At 35.5% G+C, this 26,911-nt stretch overlaps 1 protein-coding gene across 1 annotated transcript in view; it reads right to left on the minus strand.

Annotated features, from left to right (window-relative positions):
* Positions 1-19,615, minus strand: part of LOC123563527 (ubiquitin carboxyl-terminal hydrolase 7-like) — a 67,007-nt gene extending 47,392 nt beyond the window's left edge. The window contains exons 1-2 of the mRNA XM_053532740.1: positions 19,126-19,615; positions 4,674-4,772 (exon numbers count right to left, since the gene is read on the minus strand). Coding sequence (XP_053388715.1) covers positions 4,674-4,772; positions 19,126-19,177 — 151 coding nt within the window. The 5' untranslated portion in view covers positions 19,178-19,615. The remainder of the gene's footprint in view (positions 1-4,673; positions 4,773-19,125) is intronic.
* Positions 19,616-26,911: the final 7,296 nt, after the last annotated feature.

Consider the following 26,911-nt stretch of genomic DNA (forward strand, 5'->3'; position numbering starts at 1 on the left):
ATTTGCATAATACTTTTGAAATAAAGCCAGCATTTCCTGTCAGCTAAGATTTTTAACATTTCCACTGTGTACATACAGGACAGTGACAATCCCCACTGAAAGCTGTTATCTTTTTTTTTTTGACAAACAGAAATAATTTAAACAAACTAGGTATAGGGCCACCAAAGGTATATCTTTGTGAAATTATTTCAAAATTGGACAAGCTGTTTCTGAAGAGATGGTTTTCAGCTGCTTTTACATAGATATAAGAAAAGTGATCACACCCTTTGGTGGCCATGTTTTTTGACAAATCAACCCAATCTGAACAATCTTGGTACAGGGTCATCTGAGAATCATTTTAGTAAATTCATACTGAAATTAGGTCAGCAGTTCCTAAAAAGAAGACCCAAAAGTTAAGACTACAAATATACAACGAAAACTTGCTCTACCCGCTGATGTTACTTTTTTAACCATTTAAAAGAAAGGGGAATAATCTGAAGAAGTTTGGTAGAGACTTACCCAAGGTAAATTTGTGTGATATTATTTTAAAACAGATTCTGAAACAGTTTTCAAAGAAAAACATGACTGCTAGGAAGCAAGGCTTCCTTAAATGGCCATGTTTTAACAAGAAGATTAAAGTTTCAGGAAAAAGTAACGCTGCCTTCTGGAGGATACATTTCAGGGATCGAATTTAACAGTCGCTAACTCGCAAAATTCGAGTAAGAATAAAAAAAATGAGAGTAGAAAATCATGGCACTCGAATATTTTTGCGATCACGTTCGAAAATCGGGGAATTCGCTCAAACTGTCCTTTTCTATTTAAAAACTCCTTTCGGGCAGTTAATTTACCGATAATCACGTGACTGCTTCTAGACGCTTGTCGCTTTATACAAAAGTAATTATCGGATATGTAAGTAAGCGTCTAGGCAATATTTGTTTTCATTTTGGACGTCTGTAATTTGCAAAATTCTGTGAAAATGGAGAGGAAATAACATGTTTCTTGGTGCAAAAAAGCCCGCGGAGCTCGAAAATGCTAGCAACACTACCAACTGTGACCTGAGAAAAACTTAAAAGATCAACGTGAAGCCAAAAGTCCAAAGAATCATTGAGTACTTTGGTTTGTATCGTACTTTCAAAACCAGAAAGTCCCAAGCCTGTCCGGACTGTGAACTTTTATATAAAACCAAACAACAACAAAACAACTTGAATTTAGCACGTAAACAGCTTTTAAATAATTGCTAGTGGAACCCATCATTTTGCTAGTGGAAAAAAATGGCACTAGCAAAAATTTGCTAGTTGGAAAAAAAGTTAAATTCGATCCCTGACATTTTTGACGAATCAAAGTAATCTGACAACCTTTAGTAGAAGGTCTCCACAAGAAACATTTTTGATAATTTATAGTGAAATCAGGTATAGAACCTGGGAAGAGGGCTTCAAGCTTACTCTGAAGGAATCTGGTATAAGATTACCCATGAAATCATTTCAAAATTGGACCAGAAAAAAGGGAATCTCAAGTTTTCCATATACAATGTAGCTGCACAGAGCTGTCAGGTTTTTTTTTTTTTCGGCCATTTTTATAGCCGTAATTGGGCTATATTCCCAATGCCAAAAAGTATGTATTTTTCCCAAATGAGTGCAAAAATTCCCAATCTACATTCTGAATATTTCCCAGTTTGGAACATTTATGCGTCAAAATTCCCAATTTTGAGGGTAAAGGCTATGTTCCCAAATTAGCTAGAAAAAACCCTGGCTGTACTACATTTATTCTCCCAAACCCTACACCCCCGACGGCTGTTAAGTTTTTGATAAATCAATATGGCTTGAAGGAACTTAATAAGAGGGCTATCAAGGAACATTGCTGTGGAAATATTTTGAAATCCAGCCAATGGATTCTGAAAAGATTTTTCAAGTCTTTTTTCTTGGTTGCCATGACAACCAGAATTCCAAATCAGTGACTTAAATTTGAATATTTCTGAAAGGGGATCCATAACAAAATTCCAATGAAATCTGGTTTAAATTGGTGTTGCGGTTTAGAAAAGGATGTACTTAAAGAAAAAGACGACAACAATGAACATCAAGCCATCCTGAAAGTTCACCATATTCATACTGGGCATAAAGTGATTGAACTGTCAATGAAATTGAATTTTGTAGCAGACTATTTTTGTGGTCGTGTGAATCCACACAATTAAATCCATATGAACACAGAAAATACTTCAAAATTATATAAGTTTTGAAATCTACTTATTTAAGCCTGCATGAAAAAGCCATTTTGTCGAAAGCCTAAATCATTGTATGTCAATGAAATGATTTCACAGTATATCGCCTATTGCAGGGTTTTCCCTGACGCACAAATCCTGCGTCATAGTCGCACTTTTCTTACAAATGACCCGTAAAAATAAATTCTGTGCGTCAGTGGACGCAGTTTCTTGAAAATCAAAATCAGGCCAATTTTGTTTACAATGAGCGATTTTCTGAAAATGTACTTTCAGTTTCGTAATTATATGCAGTCTGTGTCACCAATTTTCTATATTTGCATCGATTCACATTTCACAAATTTAATACCCAGTCTGATACTTTGACTGATTAACACTTTGTAACAGTTGTTATTGCTGCTCGCTACTACTACCAGTAGTACCAGTCACAGGTGGCAGTAACGTACCTAGGATACAGTATGGGTCCATGGGCCATATGCACTTAAATTTATTACAATTATAATGTTTCTTAGGAAAAAAATGACAAAAAGCCATTTTGAAAAAAAAATTTTGCTCCTGTGACAATGAGCCATTTACAAGGTAGATATGAACAGTTTCACACGTGCATTGCTACCAGGTCCGTATTTTTTTTTCAAAACAATATTTCCTTATCAATGATTGGCCACCTTTCCGGCAAGAGATTAATCTTTCAGAATAACCTTACTTCAAAACCCAGTTCCAAACCGTTTAGGCATCACGAGCGAGCAACGGCGTACAAAACGATAGTGATTTCTCCACCCGAAAAAATCCCACACATTTTTCGTACCGAAGTCTCCCCCCTAAAACACATCAAGTACTCCGTCCCAGTTAAAAATAACGTTACAACCGGTCAGAATTGGCCAGATGCAAACTAACAAGACCGAACATCAGGTTTAACTCTTTGTAATTACTTACAAATTTGCAATTTAACTTTTTCGCTTTCGAAAATTACCTTCGCCTGCCATGATTACCGTTGACAAAACGGTGGTTGTAAAGAACGTTTTCATTGGCGGAGAGAGTTTACGTATTTCAAACGAATGTTTCTCATTGCAGAGTTGGTGCAGCCGTTCTGTGCCTGCGCGGAATTATTATCCTTGGAGTGCATGGCAAAATTACTCATTTTTTTGCATGTCCGCACGCATTTAGAGTATCAAATGCATAATATACTGACTAGAGGTTAGGGTTAGTATCACCATGGTTACAAAATATATACATTTAAGATATTTTCTTTCAAATTTAGTTAATCTGGTATATACCGGAGTCTGTAATATATCACAGGTGCACCAACTCTGTATTTAGTCACAGCCATTTCAAACGTAGCGATAAAATCCAAAGAGTCCCCGAATATAAACAAGCAGCGATGGCTCACGAAGATTATTTACCAAATTCAAATAAATAACAACTGGTAAGTAATAAAGTAGAATGGAACCTTATTTTTAGTCTTGTTAGTTTACATTTAGCATATTCTGACTGCTTGTAGCGCAACTTTTAACTGACAAGGTGTACTTGATTTGTTTTAGGGGGGAGACTTCGGTGCGAAAAATGTGCAGGATTTTTTCCGGCGGAGAAATCACTATCGTTTTGTACGCCGTTGCTCGCTCGAGATGCGTAAACGGTTTGGAACTGGGTTTTGAAGTAAGGTTTTTCTGAAAGATTAATCTCTTGCCGAAAAGGCGGCCAATCATTGATAAGGAAATATTGTTTTGAAAAAAAAAATACGGTCCTGGTAGCAATGCACGAGTGAAACTGCTCATATCTACCTTGTAGATGGCTCATTGTCACAGGAGCAAAATTTTTTTTTCAAAATGGCTTTTTGTCATTTTTTAAGAAAACATTATAATTGTAATAAATGTAAGTGCATATGGCCCATGGACCCATACTGTATCCTAGGTAAGTTACTGCCACCTGTGGTACCAGTCTGCTGTTTACTAAAAAAAGATGGTTCAAAATCAAAGCAAGCTGACGATGTTTGTGACATCGTCGGCAGCAAGTACAGTAGGACCCAGTGGTTCAGATCGCCTGTTTCTACTATAACACTGCCTGGTAAAAAGTACTAAAACCTATTTTAGCACATATATAAATAAAAGTCAAACATCAGCTGTTTTTTTTTTTCATTTTATTTAGTGACAAATATGAGGAAAGACTTCAATCTGTATAATCACTAGTATAAGAAAAACAAAGTTTTATTCAAAATACTTATTTTAGTATATCTGTATGACCCCCAAAATTTGAAAATTACCCCCACATGTGAAACACTGGGGGTCACAATGACCCTTATTTTCAAAAGCCAAGGGAAAACACTGTATTGTAGTCATCTACTATACTGAACTGGTCAAACCTTCTGGAAGAAAATCAACCCTCCTGGAGTACTAAAGGATTAAACATGCAACCTCTCTAATAGAAGGCAAAACCTTACATCATTTTAAGTATTACATAGAGATACTAAAGTATTTACTGTATTTACCTTCTTCCATCTCCTCCTCTTGTGGTTTTCTCTCCTCTTCCTCTTCAACTTCCCCATTTACTGCATTTGCCATTGTGTTATTGCTTTTATCTAGTGCATCTGAAAGTAAAACATATGCCATTGTTTTTCATCCAGCTTATCTGAAAATGCAACATTTTCTGTTTTGGTGGGGAAATTGTAGTATCGGGAGTAGCACTTTTAAATAGATTGGGCACACTGTACTACTGGTAAAATATTTTGTATAAAACTTCATATGCAAGAAAAGTTTCATGTACCGGTACAACAAAACATATCTAGTGTGTCAGTATTCTTTCCTATGACTTGACCAAATCACCTAGAATTTATCATGCCACGGTGACAGAGTCCACAACTGCCAGTGACACGATTTTATCATAACGGTACAACTGTGGTCTCTTGAAAGATATTAAACTTATGGCAGACTTTTTAACCTAGAAAACTCTGTTACACATGAGCTAAAAGGTGCTGGTCTTCTTTTGGGCTGTTTTTAGTGCCGATATTACATCCCATTCTCATCTCCAAAAAGTAAGTTTTTCCCTCCACTTTTGAAAAAAAAAACTCCCCTAATAATATGAATAACTGTTTTAAAGACATCAATATCTCATTATCAGGGGTCTAGCTAGGTCCAATCTTTTTGGGAGAAGTCACTTCTCCCTCAAGCTGATTTAGGAAGAAGTGGGGAGACTTTAGGGAGAAGTGGGAAGACTTTTCCTACCGCAATGATGTTGAGTGATTCAAAAGGTGGCTGTAATTTTCTTGTTTCTTGATAAAAAACATTGATGGAACAATTCATTTTCTTAGTTAGTTCATTTCCCATACAGTGGTTATTGTTTCGTTACAAAATTCTGAAAAAAGTCATTTTCAAAATTAAAGCAGATTCTGTAAATGTAACTCGCCCAATTTGGTTATATCTTGTATGAAGTGTTTATTATTACACCGAGGAATGTCAGTATCTCACTGGAATAAAATGAACGTTAACTGTGTAAACTAGAAATACATATTAAAATAAACTAGAAAATGCTTTTGTAAAAAAGCGCATGTCTCCCAAAATGCAAAGTCCTATAGGCAAGAAGTCAATAGGGGTCAGGAGCGAAAGTCAAAGAGACACTGATGGTTGGCTGCAATAGGGATCATCTACTTGGCATGTCCAGTCATCCCGCTAAATTTCAACACTCTTGGCCTAGTGGTTCTCAAGTCACTGTTCAGACTCCTGTGACCTTGACCTTTGATCAAGTGACCTCAAAATAAATAGGGGTCATCTACTCTGCATGTCCAATCATCCTATTAAGTTTCAACATTGTAGGACAAGTGGTTCTCAAGTTTATTTCCAAAAAATGATATTACATGAACAGGCCACTGTGACCTTGAACTTTAATTGACTGACCCCAAAATCAATAGGGGTCATCTACTCTGCATGTTCAATCATCCTATGAAGTTTCAACATTCTGGGTCAAGTGGTTCTCAAGTTATTGATTGGAACTGGTTATCAATGTTCAGGCCTCTGTGACCTTGACCTTTCACAGAGTGACCCCAAAATCAATAGGGGTCATCTACTCTGCATGACCAATCATCCTATTAAGTTTCAACATTCTGGGTCGAGAGGTTCTCAAGTTATTGATTGGAAATGGTTTTCCATTTCAGGCCCCTGTGACCTTGACCTTTAATGGAGTGACCCCAAAATCCTTAGGGGTCATCTACTTTGCATGTACAATCATCCTATGAAGTTTCAACATTCTGGGTCAAGTGGTTCTCTAGTTACTGACCCGAAATGGTTTCCAATGTTCAGGCCCCTGTGACCTTGACCTTTGAAAGAGTGACCCCAAAATCGTTAGGGGTCATCTACTCTGCATGACCAATCATCCTATTAAGTTTCAACATTCTGGGTGAAGTAGTTCTCAAGTTACTGACCGGAAATGGTTTTCAATGTTCAGGCCCCTGTAACCTTGACCTTTAATGGAGTGACCCCAAAATCTATAGGGGTCATCTACTTTGCATGTACAATCATCAAATGAAGTTTCAACATTCTGCGTCAAGTGGTTCTCTAGTTATTGACCAGAAATGGTTTTCCATGTTCAGGCCCCTGTGACCTTGACCTTTGATGGAGTGATCCCAAAGTCAATAGGGGTCATCTACTCTTTATGACCAATCATCCTATGAAGTTTCAACATTTTGGGTCAAGTGGTTCTCTAGTCATTGATCGGAAATGGTTTTCAATGTTCAGGCCCTTGTGACCTTGACCTTTAATGGAGTGACCCCAAAATCGATAAGTGTCGTCTACTTTGCATGTACAATCATCCTATGAAGTTTCAACATTCTGGGTCAAGTGGTTCTCTAGTAACTGACCGGAAATGGTTTTCAATGTTCAGGCCTCTGTGACCTTGACCTTTCACAGAGTGACCCCAAAATCGTTAGGGGTCATCTACTCTGCATGACCAATCATCCTATTAAGTTTCAACATTCTGGGTGAAGTGGTTCTCAAGTTACTGACCGGAAATGGTTTTCAATGTTCAGGCCCCTGTGACCTTGACCTTTAATGGAGTGACCGCAAAATCGATAGGGGTCATCTACTTTGCATGTACAATCATCATATGAAGTTTCAACATTCTGCGTCAAGTGGTTCTCTAGTTATTGACCAGAAATGGTTTTCCATGTTCAGGCCCGTGACCTTGACCTTTGATGGAGTGACCCCAAAATCAATAGGGGTCATCTACTCTTTATGACCAATCATCCTATGAAGTTTCAACATTCTGGGTCAAGTGGTTCTCTAGTTATTGATCGGAAATGGTTTTCAATGTTTAGGCCCCTGTGACCTTGACCTTTGACGGAGTGACCCCAAAATCGATAGGGGTCATCTACTCTTCATGACCAATCATCCTATGAAGTTTCAACATTCTGGGTCAAGTGGTTCTCTAGTTATTGATCGGAAATGGTTTACAATGTTCAGGCCCCTGTGACCTTGACCTTTGACAGAAAGACCCCAAAAACAATAGGGGTCGTCTACTCCAGCAGCCCTACAATCCTATAAAGTTTGAAGGTTCTAGGTCAAATGGTTCTCCAGTTATTGCTTGGAAATGAAGTGTGACGTACGGACGGACGGACAGGGTAAAAACAATATGTCTCCTTGGGGAGACATAATTAATCGACGGAAGTCAATTTAACGTAGTTGATACATGTCGTTATTTTATCATAGATAACAAATAATTGTGTACCATATTCAAATTAATCGCATGGTTAATCAGCAGCTTCTTCATAAAACATTTTTTTTTGCACTGGAACATGTTGACAATTAAACGCAAAGTGTCAAAAACGTTAATTGGCTGAACACAATCGACTCTGGTGTATCGGATAATTTGATTCGCTTTCACACTTCTTTGAAAAATCTCGCAAGTACTTGAAGTAGGCAGAGCTTAAATTATGCTACCGATTCAACACTCGTTATGACACCGTGCAAATTGTAAACAGTCTGGGCAGCAGTAATTTGCGAGTGCGGAAATAAAAAAAAATCGGGCGGCTTGCATTTTGCTTTGAGGTTAGATCTGAGGTTTGAAGTTCTAGAGCGCCTATTTCGCTCAAGTTGCCCACTCGCGAGAGCCCTGATTATACAGAAATGTGCTATAACACTCCTTTAAAAATATATCCAAAATTGTACAATCCAGATACTGGTACACAGTGCTCGAAATTCGCGGTAGTCCGATAGCCCGTGGCTACCAAATTTTAGCTTGGGCTACCGATTTTCCACAGATACAAGCCCGACCAGGCTACCGAATTTTCCTAATTTGTTTAAAAAAATCATGCTAATTAAACGAGTATAGCATCGTGATTTCATATGATCTCCATTAATAAACACTAAGAAGGCATCACACATCGTCCAGAATGAGGAACGCTTATTGAATTATTGTTGTTTTTTTTGCACTCTCACGTGTTGACAAATCAAACGCAAAGTGTCAAAGAGTTAACCGCAGCGCTAACTGGCTGAATACAATCACCTCTAGTGTAACCGATAATTTGATTAGCTTTCACACTTCTCGCGAAAATCTCACAAGTACCTGCAGTAGGCGGAGCTTAAATTATGCTATCAGCGTGTGTGTATGTGTGTATTCAGCACTCATTTTTACATCTTGCAAACTGTCAACAGTCCGAGTAGCAGTAATTGGCGAGTGTTGATCCTAAAAAATCGGGCATTACAGTTTAGATTTCGTTTGGCAAGGAGTGTCATGTCCGATGCTTTTGGACTCTGGCGACGCTGATCTGAACTGGAGTATTTAGAGTTAAAATTTTTCAAAAACATGGCAAACATGTACTGTATGTCTTTTTTATTCCTTCAAACATGCATAGAGATGTCTGTAAAACAAAATTTTATATGGTGCAAAAATTAAGTATTTTATGGTGTTAAAGTTCGGGCTAGTGAAATTGGTGTCGGGCTTGGAAAATTTCCTATATCTGGTAGCCCGAACGGGCTAGTGGGTTCAAATCTGAATTTCGTACACTGGGTACACTATTGAAATGTCCTCTGAAAGCAGTTTTTGCTCAGTTAACTTGACACACTAGGGTAAACCAGAGATAGTTCCTAAAATTTTGATGTTACTTATCATAAAAAATTGCATTGGAAGTCAGCTGTTTTAAGGAATTTTGAAAAAATTGCACATGACATCAGGTGTAATTAGAATCGTGAACAGACATTCTTAACTTATTTTTGCTTTCGATATTCATTAAAATTTGTGGATTTTCTAGTTGAAATTACTGTACGATCACTAAACAATGTTCTTATTTAAAGGCTGCATGAAGAAATCTTGCAGGGCACTTTTTACGTGTTCGGCTTATGGATAATTTAATAATTGGCGCCTTTTTGACAGTACACAGGATCAATACGCTCTATCAATTAATTTTAACACTTCTTTGATTCTTGTTACCTGTGTGCACTCGCCGTGACGTAATATGCTGATAAAAAAATCGGTGAAGCCTGCCCACAGCATAAAGGGCCGGATTTAACAGAAGATCAAAGGCAGGAAGACAATGTGATCACCTGTCAACGGTGGTTTAACTCCGCCTTCTTACGTCACGCATATCATTATTAAAGTTTTGGAGATTCGCATGCATGCTTTCAGTGACCACGAGTGTTTATTTGGAATACACACGTTAATCGTGGCAGGAAATGAATGATAAGAGAAAAGATTATCAAACGAAAATGCCCCCTGAGTCCCGTGACGCACAGGCAATGTAGGGTTCTTTGAGCGTCTTTTGAAAATCTCCCGGACCCGGACCCGTGGTCAAATGGAACCCCTGACAGAAAATGTGATACGTAAGCGTTTTGTAATGAACTGGGTATTAGGAATTTTAATTCAGTACGCATACCGTATGAATTCAATTGGGTTTGCTGCACCTTTAATTGCGTAAATACGCACCTTAACTGGAGCTCTGCATTAAGCAGTTGAGTGACGCTGCTTGTTTGGCCATAGTTATCACATACATATCGAGCTGCAGATTGTTGTACTCATTCAATTTTGATTGTGATGGATTTTTGCCAAGGGTGCCATGTAGAAGAGCAATATTCAAGCTGTGGACGGTAGGTGTTGGACAACAGGTGTTGTAAGCTGTTTCTTAACTTTCTACTTTTCAGTTCTTTGTTTTGACATTTCTTTTGATGAATCCGAGTGAATTGTTTGCTTTTGATGTGATGTTATCATTGTACTTTGATCAACTGAGACCTTTACTAGGTAGTTAACAGCTTCTGTAGTTTTTAGTGCTATATTATGGAGTGTATAATTGTAGATGATAGGTTTTTCTTTCGAGTAATCCTCACTTATCTGGATTAAACTCCACTGACCAGTCCACTGGGTTAGAAAACTTACAAAACCGCTTATTTCACAATCGAGTGTGCCGAGTATTGACTTTAGCACACGAAAAATGTCAAAGTTCTAAATGTTGATCTGACAGGTGTGCAAAAACAACCAGGGTTTCCGCTGCAATTCGCCAAATAAGCCAATGGCGAAAAAAATAAAGAAGTGGCGGAATTTTTTATTGCCATAAATGTTTTTTTTAATGTGCAGTGCTCCAGCTAGCTATTTACAGCAGGGCGCATCGTCCGTTCCGAAATTCGTTCCGCCCTGTTGCCCTGCCAGGCACCCTGCCCGTTTTACAACCATTCATTTCTTTTTTTTAGCCAAACTTCCCTTTTTTTGCCTCAGTGATTATAATACACTGCTTTATTACCCCCTTTTTATCGAGTGATACACGCTGGGGGGCATTGACATAATTAGCAAACAATTACCTGCTGTAATCGTGCCCGAGGCAGACCATGATATTTTAGACTGCTCCACTAGCATTAAAATCACTGAACCTTAGTGTTAAAACAGTTTGCAAACCAGTCTGAAATCATTCAGGGTTTTTTTTTATTCTATAGCAGAGGCCGAATATTGGCCTCGTCCCCCAGCCGAGGATTTCCCCCACAGCCAAGGATTTCCCCTACCGCAGTCGAAATTCCCCTACGTCCGAAATTCCCCCCTCCAAAATCGTAAACAAAGCAATGGAGATTACTCCCAGCGATTTTCCCGACCGAATATCGGACCCGTTCACAATTGCAGACGGTCTTTCACAATTTTCAATGGGTGTGAAAACCTTTAGAAATAGTAGAAAAATGTTAGAAGAGCGTTCAGTGGACCCGAGGTTCCGGTTTCGACCAGCGAAAATCGATAAAAACTCGTATCTGACCCGCACATAATATGCCGTGGGCGTCTGCTTGTCTTGCGGTAATACTCTTTGATGCGTAACGAATTCGAAAGCTCTGCCCCTTGTCAATCAAAATCCCAGTGAACTTCATACTGTTTGTCGACACCAGCATAAGTATGACAGTAGGCGGAGCGTCGTATGTTAATTAGCTACTGACAGATGTCAATCACGCCACGCGCCGACTGACACGTGGTTATCATCAGTATGTAATATAGATGATTGATAAACAATGCAGCGTCAGATTATCGTGTTTGTACCTCTTGTTAATTAGCGGTAACAGCTTATGCTGTATTGTGTAATATGTGTTGTAAATTTAAAGTAATTATTTTATGTGCTTGATTCGATTAAATAAGCCGGTCGGCCGTTACGCAAATTTATTATCTTTGCCGAGGTATTTTGCTAAAGCAAAATAAAATATAAATGTTTTTAGTAATCAGGTATTATAAGTATGGAATAGTTCTGGTGAAAAGATGAAATTTTAAACGGGTATTTTATCAAAAATTTTTAATGTTTGCTTTCGTTTTTTCATATCTGTCACACGTTTTCGCGATCGTGATTTTCGGACTTTTTTATCCTTTCTTACAAGATTTTCTAGTACAATTGAAATAAAAAGCAAACAAAATTATGCATTTAATAATTATATGATGACTCTTGCAAAAGCAACTCTTATTTTAAAGCATTTTTTGTGAATATGAGCATCTGACGGGTCACACATTAAACCGGAATCCACCTAAAAATTGGAATACACCGGAATACACTTTGCATAACCGGAATACACTTGTATTTTTTAATTTAAAGGTATTTTTGAAGTGTTTTTGATATAATTCAATCATATTTATCATAAATAATTAACATACCAAAGGAAAATAAAATACGTTCACGCAAAATGATTTTATACGAGATTGAAATTCGGCGACCGCGCCGGAAATTTCCATAACCGAAATACACCCGTATTTTATTAATAAATGGTATTTTGTAGTGTTTTTTTTTTTTTCAGAAATCATTCGTGATTAATATAAATAATACTTTTACAAAAGGAAAATAAAATACTTAACACAAAACGATTTATACGAGATTGAAATTTGGCGACCGCTCGGGAAATTACCATAACCGAAATACACCCGTATTTCTTCAACAAATGGTATTTTTGAAGTGGTTTATGACTGAATTCAAACATATTTATCATAAATAATTAAGTTTCGAAAGGATATTAAAATGCTTTTGCGCATTACGTCTTGTACACGATTGAAAATCGGCGTGCGCACTGAAAATTTGCGCATTCGCGGATGAATTTCCATGTCCTAAAATTCTGTAATATACACCCGTATTTCTTTAATCAATCGTATTTTTAGGGTTTATGACAGAATTAAATCATATCTAAAATGAATAATTAATTTACAAAAGCAAATTAACACGCGCAAAACGTTTTTATACGAGGTTGAAAATTTGTTGAGCGCACGGGAAATTTGCGCATTCTTTGATGAACCACAATCGCCATAATTTTGTTAGCTTTCAACTCAGGTAGGTAAATTTCAAGTCTCAATTTTTTAGTTCAAATTATTTCAAAATATCTTTTTATATGCTAATATGATATTCCTTTATGACATATTTCAGGAAACAGAGGAATTATTTTACCTCCATGAATGAAGAAATAATGATACTTGTATAAATTCTGAGTTGTTAAAATCATCGTTTTTTTTTCCTCTCTCTTTCAGACCACTCTTTATTTACTGAACTTTAATAATAACCAATTTTCTTGAAATATACTTTCAAATCGTAAGTACCTTATAATTGTTAATAACGAACAGGCATGTTATTCGAGTGTCACCTGTCAATCAACAAGTTGAGCATGTTGAGTGGACACTGATTGCTATAGTATCAATCAAAATATTTAAAGAAAGTTAAAGATGTTTTTACGGCTTTTCGTTGTCAAAATAATCCGCCGTCGAGTAAATATGCTTCATTCAATAATATGATATATTCACCATAGACAAAAATATTTGGTGACAGTTATGTTACACGCCTGGAAAATGATACCAAGGGTAATATGCATTAATGTATATATAAATGTGCCTTCTATGGTGTATCTGGAATGTCAACTCGTAAAAAATTTAGGCCAATGTATGATTAAATCTTCAATTCATCGCTGTTTTAGTAAAACATTGAATAAGTGTTGATACATTTAAGTATATATGTATATGGCTATATAAGCTTTTCGTGTGCAAAAATAAAAAATATACTGAATGTTCCTGTTTTTCTTCAATTTTTCAATTTGCAATAATATCGACAATTAAATGAAATTAAATAAAAGCTTATCATATTTAACTGCACTTCCCTCGTTAGACATTATTTGTCACATGTCACTTTTGTGTGCTTTCAAATATACTGATTAATTGATTATCAATAGGTGTGATAATCCAATCAAACTGTATCGGGACTAATCAGAGACACGTGTTTGTTACGCCGCATATATTCAAAGGATATTAATTGTGCTATGGCAATGAACGCAGTAAACGTTTGTATATTTATATATTAAACATGATATAATTCTTTTGAAAACTGATTTTTCAAAATATATTTTCTTCTTAAACATGTTAAATTATCAAATTAATTCTGAGGAAATAATTCAATTAGTTCCAATTATAAACATATGGTCGGTCCTTTCCGATCAGCGCGGTTTATTCGCTGACATGTGTTTTGTGTATAATTCATTTAAAAATCGAATATTGATATTGTTTTCTCAATTTCTTTTCTTTTTTATTTGTTATACGAAATCTGAAGAAATAATTAAATAATTTCCAATAATAAACACGTGGCATGCCCCTTCCGATCAAGTTATGCCCTTTCGATCAGCGAGGTTTATGCCACTCGTATTTTGTCTATAATTCATTTTAAAATCGAAAATTGCTATTTTATAATTCCTAATTTATTTTCTGTGTTATTTGTTAAATGAAATATAAAGAAACAATTAATAATTTCAAATAATAAACATATGACAGGCCCTTTCCGATCATGTTAAGCCCTTTCCGATCAGCGCGGTCATGTCATGACCCGTATTTTGTCTATAATTCATTTATAAATTGAATATCGATACTTTTTTATCATAAATTATTTTCTTTGTTTCATTTTTTAAATAAAATGTGAAGAAACTATTAAATAATTTCCAATAATCAACATTCCGGTATCTAGTCACAGCGACGTAAGCGTGCAACATTTCCGTAAGCTCGCCGAATTTCAATCTCGTATAAAATCATTCTGCGTTAATTAAAGTATTTTATTTTCCTTTTGTAAACTAATTATTTTATATTATACTCAAATGTTTTCTGCATTAGCCCCTACAAAAATACCATTTATTATTGAAATACGGGTATATTTCGGTTATGGAAATTTCCGGCGCGGACGCCGAACTTCAATCTCGTATAAAATTATTTTGCGTGAACGTATTTTATTTTCCTTTCGTATATTAATTATTTATGATAAATATGATTGAATTATACCAAAAACACTTCAAAAATACCTTTTAATTAAAAAATGCAGGTGTATTCCGGTGTATTCCGGTTTTTAGGTGGATTCCGGTTTAATGTGTGACCGCATCTGACCTTTAAATATTCAATGATTTGAGCATTTCAACTCTCCCCACCCACCTTGTTACAATGATAAGTGAACATTAGTGCAAGTCCATCTATTTCTAAGTGACAGTGTGTATAGTTGCTTAAAGTTGCAAGAATATGTAATAAAAACATAGTTTAAAGTGTTTATTATGCATAATTGTAAATTCCCCCCTGAGTGAAAAAATCCCCCAAAACAGCTCGTCGCGCGCTATTTTCTTCCCCCAATGACAGGCTGGGGCCTCTTCCCCCAGTCGTAAAAAAAACCCCTGTCATTATCATTTTCGCGCCACCTGTCAAAGTGTACTTTCGTTTTCGGTAATCTAGTCGTAAATATCCCTTTACACACAACTGAAACTTAAGTCCAGACAACAGACATTTAAATCTAATTAATAAAAATCGATCAAAATCAAATTTAAATAGGAAAATATTTTGATTTTATCGTTTTACAAGTTTTTGAAATCGAAAGTAGGTTGTCGTCTGCTTTGTGAAATTGCCGATTTTTCATGAAGATTTCTTTGAAATTAGTTTACTATGATGTAATGACAGGGTACACTTTAATGTCAGATACTGTAAAATGCTGTTAAACTGTCTTTGCATCATAATAATTTTTCAAAAATATTGTTTAAACTGGACATTAGACGACTTTTAGAAAAAAGTGTAACAATACCCGGATATAAAATTTTGGATACCCGGAATACGTTCTATTACAAGTGCTAAACTTGCTTTTAGACTGTTGGAAGTTAAAAACTTTGCCTGATTTCATTTATTTAAGTGGAAGTTTAAACTTAATTTTCTGTATATATGTTGCATGTATAAATTTATAAATATCAAGTACATGGAGAAGAATGAAGATGTGTACTGAAATTATAACAAGTAAAATAGGCCTAAACACATAGATATTGTTATTCAGTATGCAATTACAAAGAAATGTTACAAGTTGATAATCAGTGCCAAGTAAAATACAAACAGCAGAATTTTTAGTTAATAAATAGGGGTATTAGAGATGACAGACATAGCCTATTAAAAGACAAAGTATGCCTTATATCATGCCTAAAGTGTGCCAAAAAAACATGCCTAAATTATGCTAAATTCCATGTCTAAAGTATGTTAAAATGCACTGAATGCATGGACCATTTATATTTTTTTCCTGGGGGAGCATGGTCCCGGACTGACCCCCCACCACCCCAGAAGTGCCCTTTTCAGTGCCAGCACCCTGCCCTTTTTTAATCCTAGCTGGAGCACTGATGTGTATTTCCTTGTCTAAAGTACTCTCTATCTAGACTAAAAATCAATAATACCCGCGGCCGTTTCCGTTCATAATACACAATAAACAGCGTGTCACCAACCAAGGGATTAGCGATTCGACATCTATTACACAACGCTGCCACGTGTCTCCCGATCTTTGGCTTTAATTTAAACATGCGATAAACCAATGACAGCTTTGGATGTAGACCGTGTGACGTATTTAACGGCATAATTGTTAAGCTCCGCCTTTACACATGCTTTACATGTCATCGTTGATTGAAGTAATTACTGATATCGTCAAAGAAATGAAAATCATGCAGGGTTTTCCCGGACGCAGGTTTTCTGCGTCCCTGACGCGCTTTGACTGCTTTGGACTCGCATTTTGTAGTGCCTCTGCGTCCACTGGACCCGCAAAATCGGTCACGAAACTCCTTTGCACTGAAGCTTCCTTTGCGCAGATACCCATGTAAAATGCGCAGTTTTTTACCACCGGGACCATCCCCGAATCGTGGGTGCTCATTATACACAGGTATAGACGATTTTCCAACTTCAAAACAAGTTTTGTTACCGATGTTCGCCATTTTGGTAAAGGGAAACTACTCTCCGCGCTAACTGACACCGCTAAAATCTAAGATTGCCGTCACGTTCCGTAAAAGATCGAATGGTTTATTTTTCTATTAAACAAAATTAATTTCATATAAATTTAAAGTATTTTGATGAAAAAATATTAATAAATCACAAAAATTATGATGCTAATTAAGGATCGAGTATTATCTTTAACTAAGATCAAACTGTGAACAACATAATTGACACGAGTTGACACTTAATTGCCGGTAATTACTGGCTATTTGATCATAACAAAAAGACTGTCACACCTTTTGTTATCAGTCTGGATTGAGAAGCTCATGCCATTTTGAAAGATACCATTCCGAAATACTGAATCAGCTGCTATCTAAATTAAAAAGATACAAGTTCATTCGGTTTTAGGATAAATTTTTTTTTAGTAATAATGTCCATTTTCAAGATCAATAATTTGTGGACCCCCAAAAATTATTAGGGACCCTTAAATTAGCAGCCATGGGAGTCCATGGACTCCCAAATAAAAAACCAGAGGGAAAACCCTGATCATGTTTCACGGACTGACGTAAAAGGCAATGACATGTGTTACATGAAAAACACGTATCAGTTGTAAATTTCGCGGCAATGTTTTAACGAGCGCAATCACAAAAGTAGTATCAAAGTAGCTATTTCAAAGTTAAATTTTGTAGCAAAACCTCGGAATGAACGACTGACGGGACATCAGCGATAATTCCCAAAAATTCTTAAATCATGATTGTAGACTGATTTTGGCAAATTCCAATGAAAAACTGCGATAAACAAGCAGAAATCAATGGTAAAAATTTACTCTGGTCATAGAAAATAAGTTATAAATTTTCATTTTATAAATAATGTTAAGTCTTGATTGCCTTTTTTTCGTTTGTCACACATTTTTGCGACCCCAATTTCTGATTAATTTTGGTCATTCAGAGAAGACCTACCTATGCAAATGTATTTTTAATTTAAAATCAAATTGTCAGATGAAAAATACAACAACATATATAATCTCTATTTAATTCTAATATTGCATCAGACTGCTTGTTTGATTTATAAAGCCCTTTTATTTGAAATATAATTCCAGGTCCGGCTTAGGGGCTCGAGCACCCCTCCTCCCACCCCGAAGTTTGCTGAAAAGTACCAAACTATTTCCGCAAAGGAATAATAATAATATTTTCTCAAAATTTAGACCAACAAACACACCAGAGGCCACCTTTCCATACCTGTATTTCATAAGTTTCCAGGGGGAAAGCCCCTTGCCCCCATAAAGAGGGTACTAGCCCCTCCATTACCTCCACATTTTGGACCTAAACATGCACCAGGGGCCACCATTTCATGCCTGTATTTCAAAAATTTCCAGAGGGAGAGCCCCGTGACCCCAATAAGAGTTCTAACAATTAAATAATGAAATAAACTATAAAAATGACAAATTGTTGCAACATGCACAGTGTGTTAGTCCTTTTGGAAGATACACCCCCTGGACACTCCCACCCCCAATGCGTCATTGACTTCAATATTTTGTGGCGGAAAAAAATTAGGGCCAGTGGCAAGCCTGACAAATTGTAATGTATGCGGCATCTTAATACTGGCTTGGCAACATGCATAAAAATAATGGTAACATACAGAATTACAGTCAATATTTAAATTCCCGAAAGAAACTTTACAAAATGGAGCATTTCCTGACAAATTTCACCACGCCAATGGCAAAACAGCACAACACTGATGACGAAAAAAAGAAACAAAGAGTGAATGACAACGAAAAAAAGGTTACACGGAAGCTTTATAAGGAAAAACGTGTGCTTACGTTTGTGCCTATATGGAATCAGGAATTTACATAGCTGAGAAACTGCGATGAGATGGGTAAGACCCATGTCATTTGGACCAGTGGTTAACAAGTTGGGCCATTAACTTAATTTGCTTACTCTTCTTTTTCTTACATTGTTTTAATATTGCAATTGCTGTTTGTAAGACTAACAAAAACTGGAAGATAATGAGTACGCATGCTCACCAAATAACTGGAAGAAATAATTCAGAGGTTCATCTCCTGATTTTGATGGACAAGAATGCAGTATTTAAGAATGTCTGAAGCTGAATTTTTAAAGCTAGAGTAATACATATATCCTTCTACTATTATTCTAAATTTACAAAGAACCGGTTACCCTTTTTGTCTAAAATTGCACAAGTTCAATAATCCCAGTGATCTGCTCAAGCACAATGATTATAGCTCATAGTGAGTCTAAGTAAAATACATTATTTACCAGTACTAGATATTTCCATAGCCTCTTCTTCCTTGCCATTTACATGATTCATGCTGTTTTGAACACTTTTTACTGTGACCGTGCGCTGGCGATCCCGCTCTGGCGTGGCTTGACCCTTTTCGGTGACGGTCACTTTCACGTGCTTACTAGCAATTCGCCCAATGTCTGCAGGCTTAACCCCTTGTCAGGGGTATTTCAGAACGAGAAAAATCCAAGACTAAGCTGGCAGCAATGAAGGAAAATAAACAAGATGGCGGCAAAATCGTGAAGAACTGTGGGAAACAATATCAAGAATTGATTTTCCTTTAAAAATTATTCATAGTTTAATTTTATCTTAATTCATAAATATAAACATTACACGTTTTGTCCTACAACCATAGTACTGATAGCGACAACTGGCACGTATTCCTAAACAAGCCAACTTTGTTTTGTTCACAGCGATAGCCGGTTAATTATGCAGAACGTCATAAAGGCGCTTGCAAGCGGTTTTAGCTTCAAAATGCAAACGTTTAACGATTTTAAACTCGTGAAAGAACAAAATTGGTCTAAAGTATATAAATTAAGCGAAAGAAAATGGAGCTATTCTGTAATATTTGCCAGCTGGAAAATACACCATAGTTTTCTTTTAATAATGAAAACTTCGAATTAGTACATGATGTTTCTTATCTGGGTATTCTATTTGCCGATGGTAAATTTGCCAAAAAAAAACAAGGATAAATATCAAACAGGGAATGCCACTTTAAAAAACCGCAGCCTTCCCAAAACGAAACCCACATCATGCAGAAGAGCACAGTTCGCACACACACACACACACAAAGCAAACACACGATGAAACAAGAAATATCTTGAAAAATGATGGTCGGTGAATTGTAATAAGGAAAGAAGTTTATGAATTTTTCATCTAACATTCATCTTTCATCTAACATTTTTCAAATTGCAAAACTAAACACCGCACTTTAACAATTTAAATGGTTCTCTTTTAATTTTTCGCAAAGGTGGTTCCTAATAGGGCCCAAGTTACTATATAAATAAATTTGGAAGAGGACCTTATAATTATGCTCCAGACCAAGTATGACAAAGATCCAGCAAGCTGTTCATGAGACGCTGTATAAAGGCATTTCTAGTTTTAGCTCTAGCAGCCCCTAAAAGGGGTCAAATGTCCCAGCTGAACAAAGTTGGCTGCGGGCCTAATAAAGATGCTACAAATCAAGTTTGATTAGAATACATGAGAAAAAATCAATTAAAGGATTTTTTTATTTATTATTTTTATTTATTTCTAAAATAGGCCAACTGATCCCGCTTTAACAAATGCATATTCGCTATTCATGAATCTTTGGACAATGACGTCACACCTATAAACAAGAAATATCTTTAAAAATGATGGTCGGCGAATTGTAATAAGGAAAGAAGTTTATGAATTTTTCATCTAACATTCATCTTTCATCTAACATTTTTCAAATTGCAAAACTAAACACCGCACTTTAACAATTTAAATGGTTCTCTTTTAATTTTTCGCAAAGGTTTCGTAGGGTTGCAATTTTGTTTCGTTTATCCTTAGACGAATAATTACATCAGTAGTTTGATGAAGATTCATGAAGCGGTTCATGAGAAGAGGTCATTAAACGTGTTTATATTTTTAGCTGAATTGGTCCCTAACCCCATTTGTAATAAAATAGCAGGAGACCTTACGATATTGTTACACATCGAGTTTGATAAAAATCCATTACATTTTAGTGGTTAATGCGAAGAAAGGCATATCTACTTTTAGCTATAGTGGTCCCTAATAGGGCCCAAGTTCCTATATAAATAAATTTGGAAGTGAACCTTATAATGATGCTCCAGACCAAGTATGACAAAGATCCACCAAACTGTTCATGAGACGCTATGTAAAAGCATTTCTAGTTTTAGCTCTAGCAGCCCCTAAAAGGGGTTAAATGTTCCAGCTGAACAAAGTTGGCTGCGGGCCTAATAAAGATGCTACAAATCAAGTTTGATTAGAATACATGAGAAAAAATCAATTAAAGGATTTTTTTTTATTTATTTTTTTTTATTTATTTCTAAAATAGGCCAACTGATCCCGCTTTAACAAATGCATATTCGCTATTCATGAATCTTTGGACAATGACGTCACACCTATAAAAAAGTGAAGGTCAATCAAAACATACAATTGTAATTATTTCAATATTTCTGTTTCATAAGCAAAGTTTGACCGTAGTCATATCACATAAAAAAACTGTATGCAGCGTACCTTCATTTCAGTGTAATGAGATTCAGTCATTATATAGCATATATATAATAAAACAGATTTCAACTGAGTTCAATATTTGCATACGATACTAAAGAAAAATATTCATATATAATAAATCAGTTAAATAATTTATAACAAATATATCAAAGCAAACAAGTACTCATTTTAATATGCAATCTGAATAAGTCACAAAAGCAAGAAACCTTTTCATATACAGACGACAATTGTGACAAGGAAAATCTTTTAAAAAGCACTTCTCTACATAAAAGACTCTTATCACACCCTTATTCATGTGATACGCAGACCGTATTCAGCTCTTTCTTTAATTTGATATATGTTGGTATTTGAACAGGTTTTTATCATATTTATTAAACTTACTTATCATTTTGTGATATATCAATATTCTTGCTAAATATACTGAGCCAAAATTAGCTTTATAACTGTGAACAGCGTCGTTTAGGATAAACGCTTCGTCTACATTTCACTCAGCGTAGCACAATCAACAGAGTGAAAGAAATTGACACTCTCGTCCAATCAGGCAGAGTGTTGCATAAATCTTCAATTTTGATAAATTATCTATAATGCGTTATCAAGTAGTTTGATTTGCAAACTGAAGTCATGTGGCATAGGTAACGAAAACCAATTTAGACGGCGTCGCCGAAAAAGTGAAGGTCAAGCAAAACATACAAATGAAATTATTTCAATATTTCTGTTTCACAAGCAAAGTTTGACCGTAGTCATATCACATAGATAAACTGTATGCAGCGTACCTTAATTCATTTCATTGTAATGAGATTCAGTCATTATATAGCATATATATAATGAAACAGATTTCAACTGAGTTCAATATTTGCATACGATACTAAAGAAAAATATTCATATATAATAAATCAGTTAAATAATTTATAACAAATATATCAAAGCAAACAAGTACTCATTTTAATATGCAATATGAATAAGTCGTAAAAGCAAGAAACCTTTTCATATACAGACGACAATTGTAACAAGGAAAATCTTTTAAAAAGCACTTCTCTACATAAAAGACTCTTATCACACCCTTATTCATGTGATACGCAGACCGTATTCAGCTCTTTCTTTAATTTGATATATGTTGGTATTTGAACAGGTTTTTATCATATTTATTAAACTTACTTATCATTTTGAGATATATCAATATTCTTGCTAAATATACTGAGCCAAATTTAGCTTTAAAACTGTGAACAGCGTCGTTTAGGATAAACGCTTTGTCTACATTTCAGTCAACGTAGCACAATCAACAGTGTGAAAGAAATTGACACTCTCGTCCAATCAGGCAGAGTGTTGCATAAATCTTCCATTTTGATAAATTATCTATAATGCGTTATCAAGGAGTTTGATTTGCAAACTGAAGTCACGTGGCATAGGAAACGAGAACGAATTTAGACGGTGTCGCCGAAAAATAAAGGAATACAGTGGGGAACCACCTTGGAACGGTCAGTAACAAAAACACCACTTGGGAAAACCAAAAAGCGTCTTGTCGACCAAGCACGGAAAGCTATATTCTCCTTGGTCAAAAAAGCTAGGAAACTGTTACATTCAGTTGATTTACAAATCCACTTGTTTAATACAATTATTGTTCCTAATGAAATTTTATAAAATTATACTAAATTTCGAGCAAATTTACTCCTAACTGTATGTTATATATTGAACTTGGGATTACTCCAATATCTTTGCAATTAAAAGTAGAATTATTAACTACTGGTGTTAACTGTAAACAGTAAAGAAGATAAGATTTGTAATATTTCATACAAGACTATATACTCAGTATATGTTAAATGTAAAACTGAATTATCATGATTATCTTTTGTTAAGGATACTTTAGATGAACTTGGTTTATTTAGTTATTGGATAAATCAACCTGTACCCAGTCCGCTATATTTCAAGAAACTTGTTAACACTAGACTTCGAGATCAGTTCATTCAAAGTTGGAATGGTGATGTTCAAACTTTAAGCAACTGTTCAAACTATCGTATATTTAAGTCAGAATTTGTATTTGAAGAATAGTTTAACATACTTCCTTGGCAACTTTCTTCAGCTTTGTTAAAGTTTAAATGTATGATTCATAAGATGCCAATTGAGAAAGATCGATTCTTTAATATAGATAGAAATTTACGAGTATGTAAAGCCCTCAACAGACAGTAGGTTTTTCTTGTACAACACCAATTAAATTTAAGAGGTATTGCCAAATATTACCATGTGTACGATGCTATGCCTTGATTTCGTAAATCTTAAGTCTTGACTTACAGATTAGGACATACATGTTCTATTTCGTATGTTTTGCCTTACGTACCACCCACGTTGACAAGCAACAAATTAGTAAATAATTAGTTGATAATGAAGCAAGTGAATGAAATTCCAGAAATAACTGCCCAAAAAATAAACACAAATCTGAATATTAAATGGCTTCCAATGCATAATGGAAAAAGAATGACACTGAAAAGTTAAATGATTTGAGCCGCGCCATGAGAAAACCAACATAGTGCGTTTCCAACCCGCATCCGCGTGCAGTCTGGTCCATGCTGTTCGCTAACGGTTTCTCTAATTGAACTTGACTTTGAAAGCAAATATCATTGATCCTGACCAGACTGCGCGGATGCACAGGCTGGTCTGGATCCATGCTGGTCGCAAAGCCACTATGTTGGTTTTCTCATGTCGTGGCTCATTCGTGTCATGCGTAATCAAATTCATGGGACATAAAAAGGTGAATATTATTTTTTATTATTAATTGTTACATTCTTTTCAGAACCTGATGCACTATATTTACAAGGTAAATCCCTGTGATTTATATGGGAGTGGAATACTATCTGTATGCGAAAAATGTACAATTTTAAAACTGTACATCTTTGAGATAATTAGTGTTGTACAACTAGAACCTACCCTCTGTTGAGGCCTTAAATAACTGGGTGATGAATTTCACTATCTCTTTTATTGTACACATTAAGTAAACAGTAGACTTAAATTTATTAAACCATATTATTATAGGTATCCTAATACATTGAAATTTGAAGAACTTATGAACAGTAGAAACAAAACACTTAAAAGAATCTTGCATTGTTTTGTAAAGAAATAATTACAACCTTCAAATAGTTTTGATAATGTTCTATCATTAGTTTTCTTCTTTAGAAATTTGTTAATGATTCATTTTTTTTTTTCATTGGCCAAGTTTGTTTAGAGGCTAATCATTCTCCCAGGGATTTTGGACCTTTGCTAATTGCCTTGATTCGGAATCCTTGAATGTGGGAGAAAATATTATGATTACAATGTAATTGTTACTCATTCTCCTGTTATACTTTGTATAATTTTGTGTGTTCCGGTTGTTACATGTTCACATTTTATATTATTTTGTATTTTATGTCACATGTTCTTATGAAACATGACAGTATTAAGTAAATCAAATATTGACAAAAAAAGTAAAATCTCACCCGATGTTCACAAAACAGTTTTCAATCTCAGTTGAGTTTGAGATTGACGTTTTGATAGCAGATTTAACTAGAACTTCAAGATTAAATTTCAACTGAGACTGGCCATTAGTACGGAATTGCCACTTGAAAATAGTTGTTAACCTAATTAACATTTTATTTTAAACACACACTTAAGATATAAAGAACAATCAAACTCAGCTGAGAATGAAAATGTTTTGTAAACATGAGGCCTGAAGTCAACGGTTGCCGAATTGGATTCCCGCTGGTGTATTGAAATAGTATAGGTCTACAACTTGTTTCTTTACAGTGTAGAATTTGACAAGACATTAAAAATTTCTTTAAATAGTAAGGCCAAATTCATAAGCCTCGAAATTCATATTATTTACATGTAAACACTTCACAAGAAATCAACTAAATTATTGAAAGCTTTATACGCCTTGGCTGTAAAAATTAGGGTGACTCTAAAAACACGAGAAATTTCTTGTAAATTGTTCAATTCAAAACTGAAATTAACATTGCCATTACAAGATAAGTATGTAAAATGGTGTCAAAAAGTAAAAAATAAATGCAGCTGTTAGATTTTTTTGTTAACAACTAATGCACAACCGCGGTGATAGGTTTATCTTGGTAATCAGTTACTTCATAACATATTAATATTTCTTACCTCGGTAATCGCTTACTTCATAACATATTAATATGAAATGAAACAGACTTCAATGTGAGTTCCAGAAAAGCAGATATTTATTATATATGAATCTAATCACAACTGAAAAGAAAGCGAAAATTCGAGAGAAGCATTTTTGATACATAATCATACAACGAAATAATTCGATACTCAGAACAAAGTGAATATTTGCGTATTGAAATAGCCGCAGGTAGCCCATATTTGCGACTCCTCCAGAAGACTTTTAGTTGGCGGAGAGTGTAAGATACGGAAAACGCTCTACTTCTTGAAGCTTCCCTGATTCTTAAGCATGCCTGGTATAAAGCACCAACACTAGGTACACTTATCCCAAAGTTAGTATTTTTAGTTGGAGGATTGGGATTCGAACTCATGATTCCTGGTTTTGTAGTAAGACAGTACTACCACTGTACCACTTCGTCCGCTATTTGAACATTTGATTTGCTACAAACTATTCATTTCCTTGGACCAAAGAGTACTAAAGGAAACAGCGCAAGACCCATCTGGTCTGGTCGCGTAATGGTGGCACTAATTCTTAATATATGGAGTTGCCACAGAGGTCTAAATTCAGGCTAGTTTTTGTGTAACTATCACTGTTGATGCCCTTCTGACGTTTTGGTAAAGAAATGAGAGACGGTTGTATTTGGCGAAGTGGTTCCAATACTCCCCCTTTCATAGTTTTGGGTATTGTATAATCAGTGACCCCTTTGGTATGGTGCCTGCTTTTTAATTTTGTCTTTTGACAGTTCCTGTGATATGCAGGCTCCATAACCTCAGATCCCCTTTCTAAATTCCAGTTTGTTTAGTTCTGCCCATTGTTTTATTTTTTAGGGCAAACCCATTCTTTAACTGGGGACCATACGCCTCGTTTCATTGAATTACACACTAGTGTATCATTGAAGTTTCCATATAGCACCGCCATATGAACACATCTGCGGTTGTCTCTAAATTGTTTTTGTAGTTGTAACTTGTGTAAATGTTGAGTTCTGCTCAACCTGGGGCTAGAGGGCCTGGACGATAGTATGCATTCCACTACCGTCCAAGAACAGGCTCAATGAAACCGAGCCTGCAGCCTTTTCATTTTTGTCGTGTTGAGCGACCTGTGGGGTTTCCATCTTTTCAATTTTGATACGAGTAGTAATACCAGGTTAAAGCAGTGTGATTTGGATATGCTTTTGAACTAAGCAACTGTAACAGGGAAACTATCTCCTAGAACACACACCACACCTTATTGTCTCTACATTTTCCAGTTTTAGGATAAATCTTCAAACTGCGGTAAGGATTTGTAGTGCTTTGTGTAGAAGCTCTGTGATTTAAGTTTGCTTTTGCAGTAAGCAACTGTAACTGGGAAAATATCTCCTAAAACATACACCACACCTAAATTTCTCTACATTT

The sequence above is a fragment of the Mercenaria mercenaria genome, chromosome 2 (genome assembly GCF_021730395.1).
Source record: "Mercenaria mercenaria strain notata chromosome 2, MADL_Memer_1, whole genome shotgun sequence".
NCBI classification, from domain to species: domain Eukaryota; kingdom Metazoa; phylum Mollusca; class Bivalvia; order Venerida; family Veneridae; genus Mercenaria; species Mercenaria mercenaria.